Source organism: Neolamprologus brichardi, chromosome 22, assembly GCF_056152115.1.
Source record: "Neolamprologus brichardi isolate AB-2024 chromosome 22, ASM5615211v1, whole genome shotgun sequence".
NCBI classification, from domain to species: domain Eukaryota; kingdom Metazoa; phylum Chordata; class Actinopteri; order Cichliformes; family Cichlidae; genus Neolamprologus; species Neolamprologus brichardi.
In genome coordinates, this window is record NC_142124.1 from 4,522,337 (window position 1) to 4,538,161 (window position 15,825).

A 15,825-nucleotide genomic window follows, 5' to 3' on the forward strand; every position below is an offset into this window, starting at 1 on the left:
GAAATCCCTGTCGCGTTATAAATAAAATCATGAAAAATGCATGAACTTCTGGTGAGGCTATTGCTCTACATAATAATATGAGGTGGAGCTACTGTGATTTGAGGTTGGCTTGATGACTTAATGCTTGTTTTCTTGTAGCGATTCGGGGAAGTGAATTGAAGTAAAGTGTAGATGACAGCTCAATTCTCAAAGGGAAGCATTTGATATGCAAATAGCTTATAAACAGGACCTGGAGATAGGGTGGCAAGTGTTACTTAATAGTTAATATCATACTCGATCGAAGACATTCATAACAAGACCCTTCACTCTGCTAACATGAAAACAGACAGAGACACGGATTGGATACACGCATGCATAATGTATTTTTCTGTTGATGAATGGATGGATTAATATATGGCCGAGTAAATAAATCAGCAGTATAGTATGCAGCACATTTATTACCTCTCTGTATGGTCACGAGCAGCTCTCAAGTTGCAAACTCAGATCTGCTCCCATCCACAAGAGTCATGCTATGAATGAATGAGTGAATAGATGAACAGTGAACATGGATGAATAAAATAAAAGCACAAAACAGCAAACCGTGACACTGCCCTGACGACCTAACACAGTTAATGCATTTCTCTTCTAGAAACCTCTGTGACGCGTCCAGTGTTGGGAAGGTTACTTTTAAAATGTATTCCATTACAGAATACAGAATAAATGCCCCAAAATGTATTCTGTAACGTATTCCGTTACGTTACTCAATGAGAGTAACGTATTCTGAATACTTTGGATTACTTAATATATTATCATGCTGTTTACAACTACATGAATGTACTATTGCTGTGATTTATTACTGTTACTGAAGGTCCGCGGCGCCGAACCGTAGTAAAGGGACCTCTGGCTAATACGGTGGGTTCTGTGTCGGCTCGTAGCTGAAAACTAGCTTTACTTTGTTGTCTGGGTCAACTTTGCTAGCAGAGACAGAGAGAGGCGTTGAAAGGCTGCTCCAACAGAACTTATTGTTTTTGGAGGAAAACACGAACACGGTGTACAGTCGAGTCTTAATAGCTTACTTACAACTGGGCTCGTCAGGCTCTCTTCTTGGCTGCAGTGGTTATTATTATATTTACATGCTTCCAGCTCCCGTTTTTGCTCGATGACAGCTCGTACTTTTCCTTTTTCTCCCTCCCTCGCTCACAGACACATAACGTGTATGGCAGTCCATTCTCCCTGCAGCACGGACTACACTGCCCATGATGCTACATTCTTTAGAGCTATACCTGTAGCATTCTGCCTATTAGCTTAGCACAACAACAACAAAAAAGCGCTCTCTCACCCAGGAAACACACAGAGAGAGAGCGTCACCCTGTAACCGTGGCAACCGTAACGCTGCCACCTGGAACAACAGAACGTAGCTGTCAAACAAAACCCAAACAGTCCTGACCCGCCACAATATGAAACAGGGAAGTACCGCCGTGTAATCCATTTATTTCAACAAAGTAACTGTATTCTAAATACCACCTTTTTAAACGGTAACTGTAACGGAATACAGTTACTCATATTTTGTATTTTAAATACGTAACGGCGGTACATGTATTCCGTTACTCCCCAACACTGGACGCGTCACAGTAACAGTACCTGAATCATCACATACACGGTCCCATGCATGAAAAAGCATTCACTGATTCATTTAAAGCCACATGACCTATCAGGAAGGTAAATGAAAAGATCCTCACGCATGCTTTCCAACAAAGTCAATCTGACAGTCGCAGCGCTTCATACTGAGACTGGCCTACTGTGCAGATGTGAGTAATTATGCAGGATTTGGAGTTCTCCTTTTATTCTTCCTCCGTAACACCTTTTGTCAGAGTGCATCACTGTGACCAACTGGTAATTTCAATTAAACGAATCCTCATTAAATCTAATAGTGATAATTACAAAAGCTGCAGTGATACAGAATCCTTTGTACATCATACAGATGATGATTATCATAGTACTGAAGAGCCATTCCAAAACCGATTAAGGCTACTCAGATTACATTCAGTGTGAACCAAACACACTGCATATAATCTTAATCTTTCTTATCTTTAAAAAATATTTTCAGAGTCAATTAATTTTCTTGCAGACCAGTATTGTTTACATCAGTATTTCTACATTTGAACTGTTGTTGCATTTGTTAGTGCTTTGCTGTCTTTATCGTTCTGCCTCTTGTGAACTAAATTTGTCTCAAAAAATGATCTATAGGGGACAAAAAGTCATGTGCATTATCATGTATAAGATGTTTAAGAGTAACCACATTGGATTTGGACATCCAGCCATTATCACATTTTGACCTGAAGGGAACTTATTTTTTTTATCTCTATTTATGATCATTTTCTTCCAATTTTGGCGATGTTAACAGTTTCTCTCTTACAGTCTTTGGGAATGTAACAGTAGGTTTGTGTACTTGTTTGTGTACCTGCAGTGGTGTTGTGGCCAGCAGCTCACACAGCTGCAGCAGCAGGGTCCCGGGACTGCTCTCATTCACAGCCAGGTAGATGACGTTGGCCTGACCCGAGGGCGTCATCACCGTCTCCCCCACGAGCGCGGCCAGCGACAGGTGTGACGAGGAGGAAAATGAAGTCATCTCGGCCGCTTCGGCTAATGAAGCCGTCTCCGTTACTCCCCTTCCTCCCCCTCCTCCCGGACCGTTTCCCAGACCAGGCCCCGGCTCCCCGACCCCCGCACCTCCCACCACCGGCGTCTCCGGGAGCAGGGAGGAGCCCGAGTGGACCACGGCGATGTTGACACCACCTGAGTCCCTCTCTCTCTCCCGGGGCCGGAGAAGCAGGGGGGGCGAGGGGCGCGCGGGCCCCGTACAGGCCAGGACAGCCAATAGCAGTGAGAGGGCGGGCCTTGGGGCCACCATGGGGTAAAAGGGGGGCCAGTTGCAGCTGTCGGAGGGAGTTCGGCAGGTGTTGGCAGGTGGGGTTTGGGGATTTAAGGGTAGTGGGTGGCGCCTCTAGGGAAAGAGGGGAGGAGGAGAGGAGGGAGGGTGGTGAGGGGGTCGGCGGTTCACAGTGCTTCACCTGATGAGGAGAAGAGACCCTGGAGAGGGAACAGAGAGAAGAGCGTGTTTGAATGAAGAACTGCAGCTGACCTGCTGCCATACAGCTTCTCTAACCATAACACAGATTTCAAACAGTCACTTATTTTTCTTTGTTATATATCAAGTATGCATTTATGCATTATCTCAAGTGGGGCGGCTGATTTATGTAGGCGTTGCGAAACACTTATTCTCCAGTAAACAATGTACATAAATGACACAGTACACCTACTCATCCTTGAATTTAATGCTTCTGTTCCGACATCCTGCACGTCTGTAAACAAAGGAAGGATTCAGGCAGGCAGAAGCTGCTCGTTTTCTTAACGCCGCTTACATCCCTAACAGCAAAATTCTGCTGACATTTTGGATTAAATAGGACAGCACATAAAAGTTAAAAAGATTCCCATTTGTCAGAGTGCAGTGCAAAAACTCCAGTGACTTTATCATCAAAGGTGCCGTATCAAAACGAGGATCTCGTGGATTAATTCTTATTCCAAATACAACACAGGGCTGAAGTCTGGAGAGGATAGTGGCTTTTATTCTTGCATTCATAATGGAGCAACAGAATTAAACCAGAAAAATCTCATTAAGCAAAACCATCAAATCCTCTCTGTCTATGGACCAATAAGAAGACACCGGGTGCCTTGTTTCTTTTAAATTTATCAGGCCAACGTTGCATCTGAAGTCCTTTTATTCAAGTAACAAAACATATCTAAACTCAGCAGTTTAGTGTTACTTCACTGGTCTCAGTGCCAGCTCATGTCACCTGCCCTTCTGCCCATCCCATTTGCAATGTCACAAAATGACACACCACCATTTAAGTGGCTACAGCCTCACTCATGTTGCTGCACATCTGCTACCAGCTTTGCAACTCGTCTGCACCTTATGTCCTCTTTGTCATGATTTGTGTGAATAAATGATGAATAATCCTGAAAAGAACCATCCCAGTGTTTAGTGTGGAATCCAGCCAAAGTGAAACTAGAAGTGGAGGAAAAAAGCACAGTAAGCAGGTCAGGTCATTTCCTCCGAGATAGAAAGTTCAGAAGACAGGTTTTCATCTCTAACAAATTTGGATTGTTTTTCGGGGTTTGTTTTTTGCACCTTTCAGCAGAGACGGAGAAGTGAGTTGGAGCATGGCGGTGTGGGGATGAGCCCAAAGGAACAAGCCGGAGCAAGACCACAGAGAATAAATGGAGAGAACAATTGGAATAAAGAAACAAAGAAAGAGCTGCAGGTGACAATGGTATAAAAGATGAACTGAGGGATGAAAGGAGTAGAAGAGCCTCAGAGTGTAGATTCAGCTGCAGAGAGAACATGCCGTTTGTGTTTGTAAAGGAGAGCAAAAGGGTGAATAGACCTCTGTGGATTTATGAAAGTGGAAAGGAAGGAAAGGAAAGAATGTTAGGAATATGCACAGAGCACTGGTGTATGTATAAGCAGGTGCAAAAGACAGAAAAAGAAGGGCCAACCAGTGCATCAACAGATGGGCAATATGGTAAATGGCCTGTATTTGTATAGCGCTTTACTCAGTCCCTAAGGACCCCAAAGCGCTTTACACATTCAGTTATCCACACATTCACACACACTGGTGATGGCAGCTACATTGTAGCCACAGCTGCCCTGGGGCGCACTGACAGAGGCGAGGCTGCCGGACACTGGCGCCACTGGGCCCTCTGACTACCACCAGCAGGCAACGGGTGAAGTGTCTTGCCCAAGGACACAACGACCGAGACTGTCCGAGCCGGGGCTCGAACCGGCAACCTTCCGATTACAAGACGAACTGCCAACTCTTGAGCCGCGATCGCAATATGACTGCAATGAGCTGCATACTACTGTATATAATGATTTCTACCTATAAAATAATAATAATAATAATTTGTGCATGATCTAACATTATGACCAAAGTCCAAATGTTCCAGCTAAGCTGAAATGCACAGAAAAGGCAATCACAATAAAGACTCTGCTGCAAATTCTTTCCAGAGCTGCCCTTTGGCACTGTAGTTGATGGTTTTCCAGAGGAATCCTCGGTGGAAGTAATGATTATTTTCCTCATATTCCCCACTACTAGTTGATTAAGATGTTGATTATGCAAATGCACACTTTGAAGTTTCTGTACACTACAGTCTAAGCTAAGCCACTGCCAGGAGGACTACCTGCTTGCATAGTTGCAATGAATGAAAACATGTTGGCTTTTACTCTGACAAAAATGAAAAATCTGACACTTGTCTCCTTTGCAACTTGACAACATTAACTGTAATATAATTAAAATTATCCAATACTGAAATACTGTAATAATTCAAACCCTTAAAATGCAGTAGTCTTTGGTGAGCAGGTGATCTTTAATTTATTTCATGAAAATTATTCTATTTGAGTGAATTTTAAAACTCTAAGTCTGTAATTTTTTTAATGATCTAGATTTCATACTTCATCAGTTGTCTCATCTTATAAGTCCCGTGATTGCTGCCTATCTTTATACGCGTTATACATTAAACAAAATTATTGCCATCATGAGATTACCCAGATCCCTGTATATGTCTTAGGTCTGCAGTCATAAAATAATCAGTCTGACAAGGACTCGTCTTTGCAAATATGTATAGGTAGGCATTCATGGGCCCTTAGAAATACCCAATTGGATAAATCAACTAAAGATAAGCCTTAACAATATACTAATATGCACCACTGCAGCTGGCTTTTTCTCTCAGTGTCCTTTTGGTTGGTTGGTGTTAGCTCATGGTAGATGGTGAAACAAACTGCTTGTCCAATCAAAAAATGAAAAGCAACTATTCGTGTGCCTACCCTTGCCCATACAGGTTCCAAGGACAATTTCCCAGGTGGCTCTGTGTAACAAACCATCTGGTGTGTCAGGTTAATCATCAGGTATCCCACCTTAGAGTCATGTACACCTTTCTGCTGCCTGTTGTGCACTTTGACCACTTGATGATGATAATAATAAAAAAAGAAGCCACAATTAACAGCTGACGAGGAACCTGTTTACCGTTTGTTGGCTGCATCGCCCTTAAACGTTGCACACGTTCACACATCTAGGAAGTGCCCAACACACACACACACATATCGACGTAGTTGTTCCGGGTTAAACAACTTGCTCGAGGGCACCTCAACTGTAATTGTTGAGGGAGTCAAGAAAGCTGTTTTTTCAGACACAGATTAAATTTTACAATAGTTTGATAAGACTCTGTACACTGCGCTCAGCTCTACTAAAGATGTCCATGTAAGAGCTAAAAGAGGTAACTACACTATCCTGCAGCAGGTTAACAAGTAAGTCTGCCCGACCGAGGCACCACAGACATTTCCTCCCCTCTCACTGTCTAGTTGAAGTAGGTAGAAGACTAACAGGCTGATTCTGACACTATTTTATTTCCACGTTTTACCAAAGGAAAAATGTAGAGATCAGAGATTTGATCAGGACAGCTGGCACAATAATATGTGGATGAAGATAGGGCTGCCACAAACGATTATTTTGATAGTCGACTAGTCACCGAATAATTTTGCGATTAGTCGACTAATCAGATCATCATCCATTGGACGTAAAACGTACAACTTATTGCACCAGCATGCATCTGCTCTTATATAACTATCATTAGCTTACAGCTTTAAGTGTTTAAGGTATGTGCTAACTAAAAATAAAGACAAGATGATAGTTTATTAAATTTTAATGAAATTTGCAGATTGTTTCGGTGAAGTTTAATAAACTCCTTGCTATCTAAAATATAACAGGACACCGGAGTATATTCTCGAGCATCTCACACTTCTGATAATCAGCTGTCTGCTTGACGTTTATTCAGCTGTGTAAAAAAACTATAACTTTAATCTCAGCCAAACCGATTTACTCGGGAACAAATAAAATACAAAAAAAAGCGAAACAATAACATTTTAAGCTATCTAAATGACTTATATATCATGTTTAACCTGAGTAGCGAAAGACAGCGGTGGGTTTGAAACGGTGTTCTCACGGCTCTAGTGAGCCTAGCCCCCGGCTAGCTATCGAGCTAGTGGCTAACAGACGTCTTGGAGCGCTTTTGAAAATATGTGGTGTCTTGATAAACTGAGCAGATATTTGAGGTTTACACAGCTACATTCTTGCCTGAAAATATGTTAAACGTTTATTTTGTGACCCAGAAAGAATAATAAGAGAAAAATAAAACTAACTACCTGCCGCCATTATTGACAACTGAACTGGGCCGCCCTATGAATTCTGGGACACAGCTTCTTCTTCTTCGGGGTTTAACGGCAGCTGACATCCTTGTACATGCAGTGCTGCCATCTTCTGTTTCAGTCCGTTATTACACTCTTAAATCCTACTACTTATTCCTGCATCTTTTGTGATCTTACAAAGCTTCAAACGACGCGTCGACTATTAAATCAGTCGTCGACGATTTTGATAGTCGATGTAATCGTGACTAGTCGACTAATCGTGGCAGCCCTAGATGAAGATGAAGCATCTAAACAGCATGATAAAATAAAACATTAGCTTAGAGACCTGTGAGGCTGAAACACAATGATCATTTACAGTACATATTCTATGAAATATAGACAAAGTTTGCGTGAATCATATTACAGAATCACTACCACAGTAAAAATACAACTATTGGGTAAAATAATTCAAGCAGCATAGTCTACTGTGAACTGATCCCTTATTAATCACATACTGAACATAGAAAATAATTAAAGATATTATAAACAGACTTGTATTAAATACAAAGAGTGATGTGAGTACATAGAGATACAACTACAGAGAAATCATTAAGCCACGGCTCTCCGCGGCTCTATAGCTTACAGCGAGTTTTAGTTTATTGTTAGAGCTGTGCCTCTACTTCACTTGGTTTTGTTTACTGTCACTCTATTTGTCTCATTTACGTAAAGAAGACAGCTGCTTTGTAGAGAAATCCCACTAAGCAAAACGTGGCAAAAAGCTAGTGAACGTAGTGGGACATGGTTGCTACAAGAAAGTGAATAAAAAATTTACATTAAACAGACGCAGCTAAGATTACAAAGGTGATTCAAGTGTCTGTGAATGTGATGTTTGCTGGTGCCAGATGGGCTGGTCTGAATATTTCAGAAACTGCTGAGCTAGTGGAGTTTGTAGAGTATACAGTGAAAGGTCTGAGAAGGGAAAATATCAGTAGTAATAGCAGTTCTCTGTAACAGAATTCCTTGTTGCAGCCAGAGGTCAGAGAACAGTCTGACTGTTATGATCTAAGGTAACAGTAACTCAAATAATCACTTGTTATCACGAAGATATGCAGAAGAACATTTCTACACACACAACCAGAGATGGGCAGTAATGCGTTGCAAGTAACGCGTTACTGCGTTACTCAAACCATGATTTTTTTGCAAGAATGTCTCATGGCAGTGACGTAAACAAATGTGACCTCTGTGACAACAGCTGTGTGCAGATCAACAATGGATCATATATCTCGTGCAGAGAGAGTATGAGCGTGCAGCGTTTAAAGCGTGGAAGTACTGACCTTACTTTGAGTTTGATTCCATAAAAAGTGACAAAAACATTAGTGTCCGTTGTGCGTGGGAAGAAAACTTCTTTTTACAGTGAAAAAAACCCTAAACTTCCGAGCAAGCACCGAGTAGCTACGACGTAATGGGAAACTCACAGAGAAACTCGCGGATTCTTCCACTGACCGCTGCACACCTGCACCAGGGTAAACCTCCGCCTACCCCACTCCTGCTTTACAGGTGAAAATAGAGCAACAGGACCGCTAGTCTTTGACTTTATTTATTTTCTGCTGTGTTTTACTTGCATCTATTTGAAAGAGTGAGTGTAAACACACAAATAAAAATATTTTATGTGCTGGAATGTGCAGAAAATAGGTTTAAATATTAAACAGCCAGAGAATGTTGCATGTAATTAAATTTTTGCTTGATGCATAAAGTTAAAAGGTTAAAACTAATAAAACAAGTTTTAAAAAGAGACTTTTCCATTTGATTACATTTTGTATGATGATTATGCAGAAAAAGTAGAATTGGGCTGAAAGATCTATCACTTTATCACCTATTCAGGTTGTAAATCGTGTTTTTAAAAAGTAACTAAGTAATTAATTACTTTTGAAAATAAGTAATCAGTAAAGTAACGGGATTACTTCTTTGGGGAAGTAATCGGTAATTAGTTACTGATTACTTTTTTCAAGTAACTTGACCAACACTGCACACAACACATTGACCTCTGAAGGTTACGGCAGCAGAAGACCACACCAGGTGTCACTGCTGTCAGGTAAGAAATTAAGGTTACAGCTTACAGCCTCTCTGAAATTAGACACTAAAATACTGTAGAAAATGTTGCCTGGCCTGATGTGTCTTTATTCTGATTTCTACATTTTGGAGGGTAGAATCAGAATAAACAACATAAAAGCATGGATCCATCCTGCTTTCTCTCAGTGACTCAAGCTGGTGGTGCTGTAATGGTGTGGGCTTTTTTTCTTGGCACACTTTGTGTCCCTTAGTTCCAAATAAGCATTAATTAAACCCGACAGACTGACTATGGCAGCTGACCACGTCCATCTCTTTATGACCACACTGTACCCTCTTCTGACGTGTGCATCTAGCAGGATATCGTGCCAAATCATCAAATCATCCCAAACCAGTTTTTTGAATATGTAAATGGCCTGTATTTGTATGGCGCTTTTCTAGTCCCTAAGGACCCCAAAGCGCTTTACACAACCAGTCATCCAGTGCTGGACACTGGCGCCACCGGGCCCTCTGACCACCACCAGTAGGCAACGGGTGAAGTGTCTTGCCCAAGGACACAACGACGAGACTGTCCGAGCTGGGGTTCGAACTGGCAACCTTCCAATTACAAGGCAAACTCCCAACTCTTGAGCCACGATCATAGTGTCTATGACCTCCATGGACTGTGGAGATCGCATTTCAGAGCACCTTTGGGATGTGGTGGAATTCACATCAGGAATCTGCAGCAACTGTGTCATCACAGACTCGACCAAAATCAATGAGGAACGTTTCCAACAGCTCTTCGAATCTATGCCTCCAAGAATTACGGCTTAATAAAGTGGCAGCTACCTCTGTTGTCTCAGAGTTCATAATTGTACACAGAGATTTAATTTAATCAAGAATTTGCATATATTGTATATATTACAGTACAGAGCACTGTGACCTAGTTACACCACCTCCTATTAATAAATGTTAATGTGAGCAGTGTGCATTATCAGTACTATCCTCTAGTGGATAAGATATTAAGACATCACTTATCTACTCTACATTAGCGCATTACTAGGTTGCTAAAATGTCTGCAAGAACTGATTTCCCGGGTGAGGACAGAGAGACCCCAGTTGTCTCTCTGTGGCTCTTACACTGTCAAACACCATCGGTCACACACTTCAGTACATTCCAGAAGTTGATAAGTGTTGTAATTTTCTTTTTGGATGTCCCGTCAGATAACCTCTTTTCAGTAACAACATTATCTGTTTTTAGCTTTGGGGTTAAAATTGGAGTTAAATCGAATGTAACTGACTGAAAGGGGGGAAAATGTGATCTCTGCCACTAAAGTAAATCCTGATTCTTGTGCAAGGCTGCCAGTGAAGGAAAAGGCTGGATTGTAGTGGATCATGGATTTATATTACAGTTTCATAAAGGGCCGTGTGTCGTTCCCAAATGGATCAGGAAACAGCAGCAGGAGTCATTTTACAATCTGTGAATATGTGGATGTGAAATGTAGTAGCTTCAACTGTATTTAAGATATGCAATATTCATGGGATTGCGTGCGTTTACTGCAACTGTTCCTGTGAACATTCCCCAATATACTGACGGGACTGCAATGCACAAAACAAAGCTTTAAACATGTCCCTTCAGTCTGAGTGCTGTGTAATATACTGCCAAGAGCAGTCCAGCAAACAGGAGCTTTTTCTAAGCATTACGGTGAATGTGAGGATATAAAGTATATATTACGCTGTGGTTCCATATCGTCTCCAAACTCTATTTTTTTTAGCATTTCATAGCTGGTGAATTAAATTAATGACATGAAGAAAGACATAATTGCCTCTGTTAAAGTAAACCTATTATGCTTTAATATATTCTGCCACTTACATATTTTTACAGCGCTGATGGTCCAAATTACCAATAAGCAGCCCAACGTTTTTACGATGTTGACTGAGAATGTCATTAATATGATCATATCAGGTTCAGAGAAGCTAAAATGGTTTGTTTCATACTGTGAACTTAATGTCTTGACATGCAATGAGCTGTACTATATGAAAGTAGGGTCCACAAATCTAAAATATGGAGTTTAGCTCTCCTTTAAATGCAAATTTTTGCTATTTTCTGCTTTTAATTTATTAAAAACAATAAACAATCAAAAACAAAACGAGCCTATGAGCATGTTCTTTAGTAGCTACTTTAAAATTCTTCACATGACAGGCTTTGTTTCTTCCATACGGAGCCCCGCAGGGGACATGGGAGAAAAAAAAAATTAAGAGACTTTTGCGAGATCTCGCAAAACAAACTCGGGATCTCGCAAAACAAACTCGGGATCTCGCAAAACTTTTGCAAGATCTCGCAAAACAAACTCGGGATCTCGCAAAACAAACTCGGGATCTCGCAAAACTTTTGCGAGATCTCGCAAAACAAACACGGGATCTCGCAAAAGTTTTGCGAGATCTCGCAAAACAAACTCGGGATCTCGGGATCTCGCAAAACTTTTGCGAGATCTCGCAAAACAAACTCGGGATCTCGCAAAACAAACTCGGGATCTCGCAAAACTTTTGCGAGATCTTGCAAAACAAACTCGGGATCTCGCAAAACTTTTGCGAGATCTCGCAAAACAAACTCGGGATCTCGGGATCTCGCAAAACTTTTGCGAGATCTCGCAAAACAAACTCGGGATCTCGCAAAACAAACTCGGGATCTCGCAAAACTTTTGTGAGATCTCGCAAAACTTTTGTGAGATCTCGCAAAACAAACTCGGGATCTCGCAAAACTTTTGCGAGATCTTGCAAAAGTTGAATTTCAACAATGGCGGCAGCTACTTAGTTGTAATATTACTCTTTCTGGGTCACAAAATACACTTTTAAGATATTTTGAGGAGTAAATGTAGTTGTGTAAACGTCAGATACCTGCTCGGTTTACAAGACATCACATATTTGCAAAAGTGCTGCGACGTTTTCGGAGATCTGACACCCACTAGCTCGAAGCTAACGGGAGGTCGAGACCTACTACAGCCGGGAGGAACACCGCTTTCCCGGCACATCGTGCCTCGACCTCCCGGTCGGCTTTGAGCTGGCGGCCTCCGAAGAATGCGGCTAAAACTTTTGCGAGATCTCGCAAAAGTCCGTCTTAATTTTTTTTTCTCCCATGTCCCCTGCAGGGCTCCGTACTTCCATGAGGATTAGTGTTTCATAGCATACAAATTGTTCAATAAAATAAAAAGTGTATGTTTTATTTTAGCAAGATCATCTTCATAATGTGTTAAATTGATGTGCATTAAAAAACATTAAAGGTTTGAACATTACAAAGATACGTTAAAATGTTGTTGTTCATTAGATCGTAAAAAGCCTCAAACTCAGCCTGGTGAACGCCACACCGAGTGTGACATTGCAACCGTCACATATGGAAAACAGAAAATAGAGAGCAGGCGTTGTGATGAGACTTGACTTTCTTCCTAAAGATGTTGGCAAAAAGTCGGTAAAACACGAAGTCCTGAAAGCTCGGTGTAATACCTGAGACATAAGCCTGACCATAGGTCTCATCATCCTACCTCACGAGTGCAATCTGAACATTTATTCAGCCACAAAGCAAAGATTTGTGAAATACCTGAAGCCTGAAAACTGGAGGTGCTTTATAAGAGCAGACCAATGCAAATGGTTTTAGCAGTCAGACATGAGTGGCTTGATTGAATGGTTATGACTTTCTTTTCAGAACTGAAAAAAGTTGCTCAAATTTTCTTGCAAGTGTATGAAAAATAAAGCAGTAAGGTGACATTTTTCTGTGTGAACCATCAGAGTCGCTCTGCTTAAAATGTAATGAATGCTGGAGAGCATACAGAGAGACTGCATGTGAATCATACCTGTTATGCTACATAGTCTTAATACCAGCCATTAGTCATGCTGTTGGCCTTGGCTATACAGGCTCAAGCTGTTGACACGTATCAGACTTAAATACACGGAGAAAGGGAAGCAGTCTGCAGGCTGCCAAACAGCAGACGCACAAAGCTGTCAAGACAGCAGCATTATCACAGCTTTCAGTGACTGTCTGTTTATTTAAAGTAAATGGTAAATGCTTGAACCAAACCTGTCTATTTAATTTAATTTATTTTATTTTCTTGCCTGCACATGTTAGGGACGCACTTCATCATGTGGCACACATGGATGCAGCAAAGTCACCTGTGCTACTTTATGCAATTTATAATGTAAAGTAGCCTAACAGTGTTTCTTTGCACATACAGGCTCCTTTAAGAAAGGAAATACTTTGAAGCTATTTTCGGCTAAGTCTGATCAGTGATTTGATTAATGATGATAAAGGTCGCTTGTTATCTTTTCTCCAATCTTCACTGTGTTGTAGCTGTTATATTTTCTTCAATATTGCTCTTTGCTGCTGCAGTGACCCACTTTCCCATCGGCATCGTTAAAACTTCATCTTGTTCTATGTTGTTATCTTTTTAGAGGACAAGATAATCTTCATTGTATCGATTAAAGTTAACGTGTGCCACAGGGCAGTTGTGTAAAGAGAAGCGTGGAACTGAAAACCATTTAGCATCCCGTACATGTAGCAGGAATGTGAAAGTGACATCAACTACTTGATGAGCTGTTCTGGAGTTGTGAATGGTAAAAATACAGTCATTTAACCTCGAATCCAAACTACCACATATTCTACCGCAAATCAAATTTTTCTTGACTCCTTTGGAGGCTGCAAATATGCATGAAATGATGTGGATCATTGTGCACTTGTCAAATGCAATAAAAGAAATGCTAAAAGGTTTCAGACTTTGGAGGAAATTACTTCTCTTTTAGTCATAGTCTACATGCTTATAGCAAAGAAAGAAAGGACGAGTGAAAGGCAGAAAAGAGAGAGTGCTAGAAAGCCGGAGATACAGTGGCTACAGTGCTGGGAATTCATAGTTTTCTGATGCATCGAGGTTTACTGATTGGCCTCTGCAGTGAGAGCAGTGTAAGCATATGGCTTTAACCTAGAGGCAGTATCTGCTACTCGGCACACAGAGCAGCAAACAACACATGTTAGTCATGCAGCATTCATGGTCCTGTGTTGGTGTCTGTAAAACCTTCCAGGGCTAAACCACACAGCTGTGTACAGTTCTTCAATGAGCCAACAGGAAGTAGCCCGATGGCAATGATGGCACGCATTGGTTGCAAAGTTGACTTGAACAGGAAAGACAATGGCAGCAAAATAAAAGAAGAATGGACAAAACAAAAATTATAAGCAAGGAAAACTATTTTTGGTAACTAGGTAGGTAGTAGAGGTGGGAATCACCATACATCCCACGATACGATATTATTGCAATTTTTTTAAAATATTTTGCGATATTCAGATTCTGTACATAAAGGTAAACTTTATCAATATTCATTTTCTCTAATATCAAAGTCTCACACTCAGTCTTTCTCTCATTTCAGTTTTATTGTTGACAAACTGAACGGTTTGTATTACAGTCTAGTCCAACTTAACTGAATCAACCATCTGGTACAATTATAGCTATTCTGAACTATGCAGTTTATGAAAACTATGCAGCCCCTTCAGCAACTGAAGAATTTGAAAGTAAATTAAAACAAAGTATAATTTTACATTAAATAAAAAAGTTTTACACTTAATTAAAATAAAACATGTCTTAAATTAAAATAAGTAAACTGTCATGTTTATTGCTGCCATAAAAAAAATTTAAACACATTTGGACAGTGAAGGAATGTCAGGATTCTTGCTCAGAAAAAGGATCAACATGCTCTGAAGTCAGAGCACAAAAACCTTTTTTGTAACAAAATATCGATTTCTGCTGTCCCTGTATCCATACATTATTAGCAAACAAAATATCACGATGCTACACAGTATCGATTTTTTCCCCCCACCCCTAGTAGATAGCAGGTTTTCCCATGAAAAGCAATTATTACTATTACCTGCTGCTAAATTACCTATATGTTACCCTACTTTAGGTGTTTATGCATAAATTATGACTGATGGGTGACACAGGAAGCCATAGAAGAATAAGAAGCCCAGAAGCTCCTGAAAGTTGTCTGTCGCCATTGCGCATAGCCACCCATCAAAGGTTGATTCGGACACGTCAAAAATCCTGAAAAAGGGTACTTAAGATAAAAAGTTCATGCCAGTTTTTCAAGTTACACATTTTTAACACCACGCCTATCTTATATCTGACTGTGAACCATGTCATTGTCCCTTCTGTAGCTGTTCAGGCTTCCAGAAGATTGACCAGTCCAATACATGTAAGTGTTCTGCCAATGCTGTGGTTACAGTTTCAATTTTGTGTGAAAGTTTACCAAATCTGAGACTTATTCAAGAATATTTATGCTAATTTACTTGGTCTCTGGTAAGAACTTAGCTGATTCTAACAGGTCCTGTATCAATTTAAAATAGTAAAAAGTAGTTGCAAATGAACCTTTTTGTTGAAAATCTTGATATAAATAATATGAAAAAGCACCTCTGATAAAAAAGGAAAACCTTGTTTGTGGAATTAGGATTGTTAATTATTCCTTTTTTATTGAATGTGCTTTTGTTGATGCTACCGGAATTGACATTTAATAGGTTTAAGTTTAAAA

At 40.5% G+C, this 15,825-nt stretch overlaps 1 protein-coding gene across 3 annotated transcripts in view; it reads right to left on the bottom strand.

Moving 5' to 3' along the window:
- The window catches only part of grin2da (glutamate receptor, ionotropic, N-methyl D-aspartate 2D, a), a 316,625-nt gene that overhangs the window by 185,927 nt on the left and 114,873 nt on the right, over nt 1–15,825 (bottom strand). Inside the window, exons 1-2 of one of the 3 annotated variants that reach the window (XM_087834866.1) lie at nt 7,238–7,262; nt 2,441–3,069 (exon numbers count right to left, since the gene is read on the bottom strand). In XM_087834866.1, the coding sequence (XP_087690992.1) occupies nt 2,441–2,890 (450 nt within the window). In that variant the 5' untranslated portion in view covers nt 2,891–3,069; nt 7,238–7,262. Of the gene's footprint in view, nt 1–441; nt 510–2,440; nt 3,070–7,237; nt 7,263–15,825 lie in introns of those variants that run through there. The other 2 variants (XM_087834867.1, XM_087834864.1) reach the window with 2 other exon arrangements.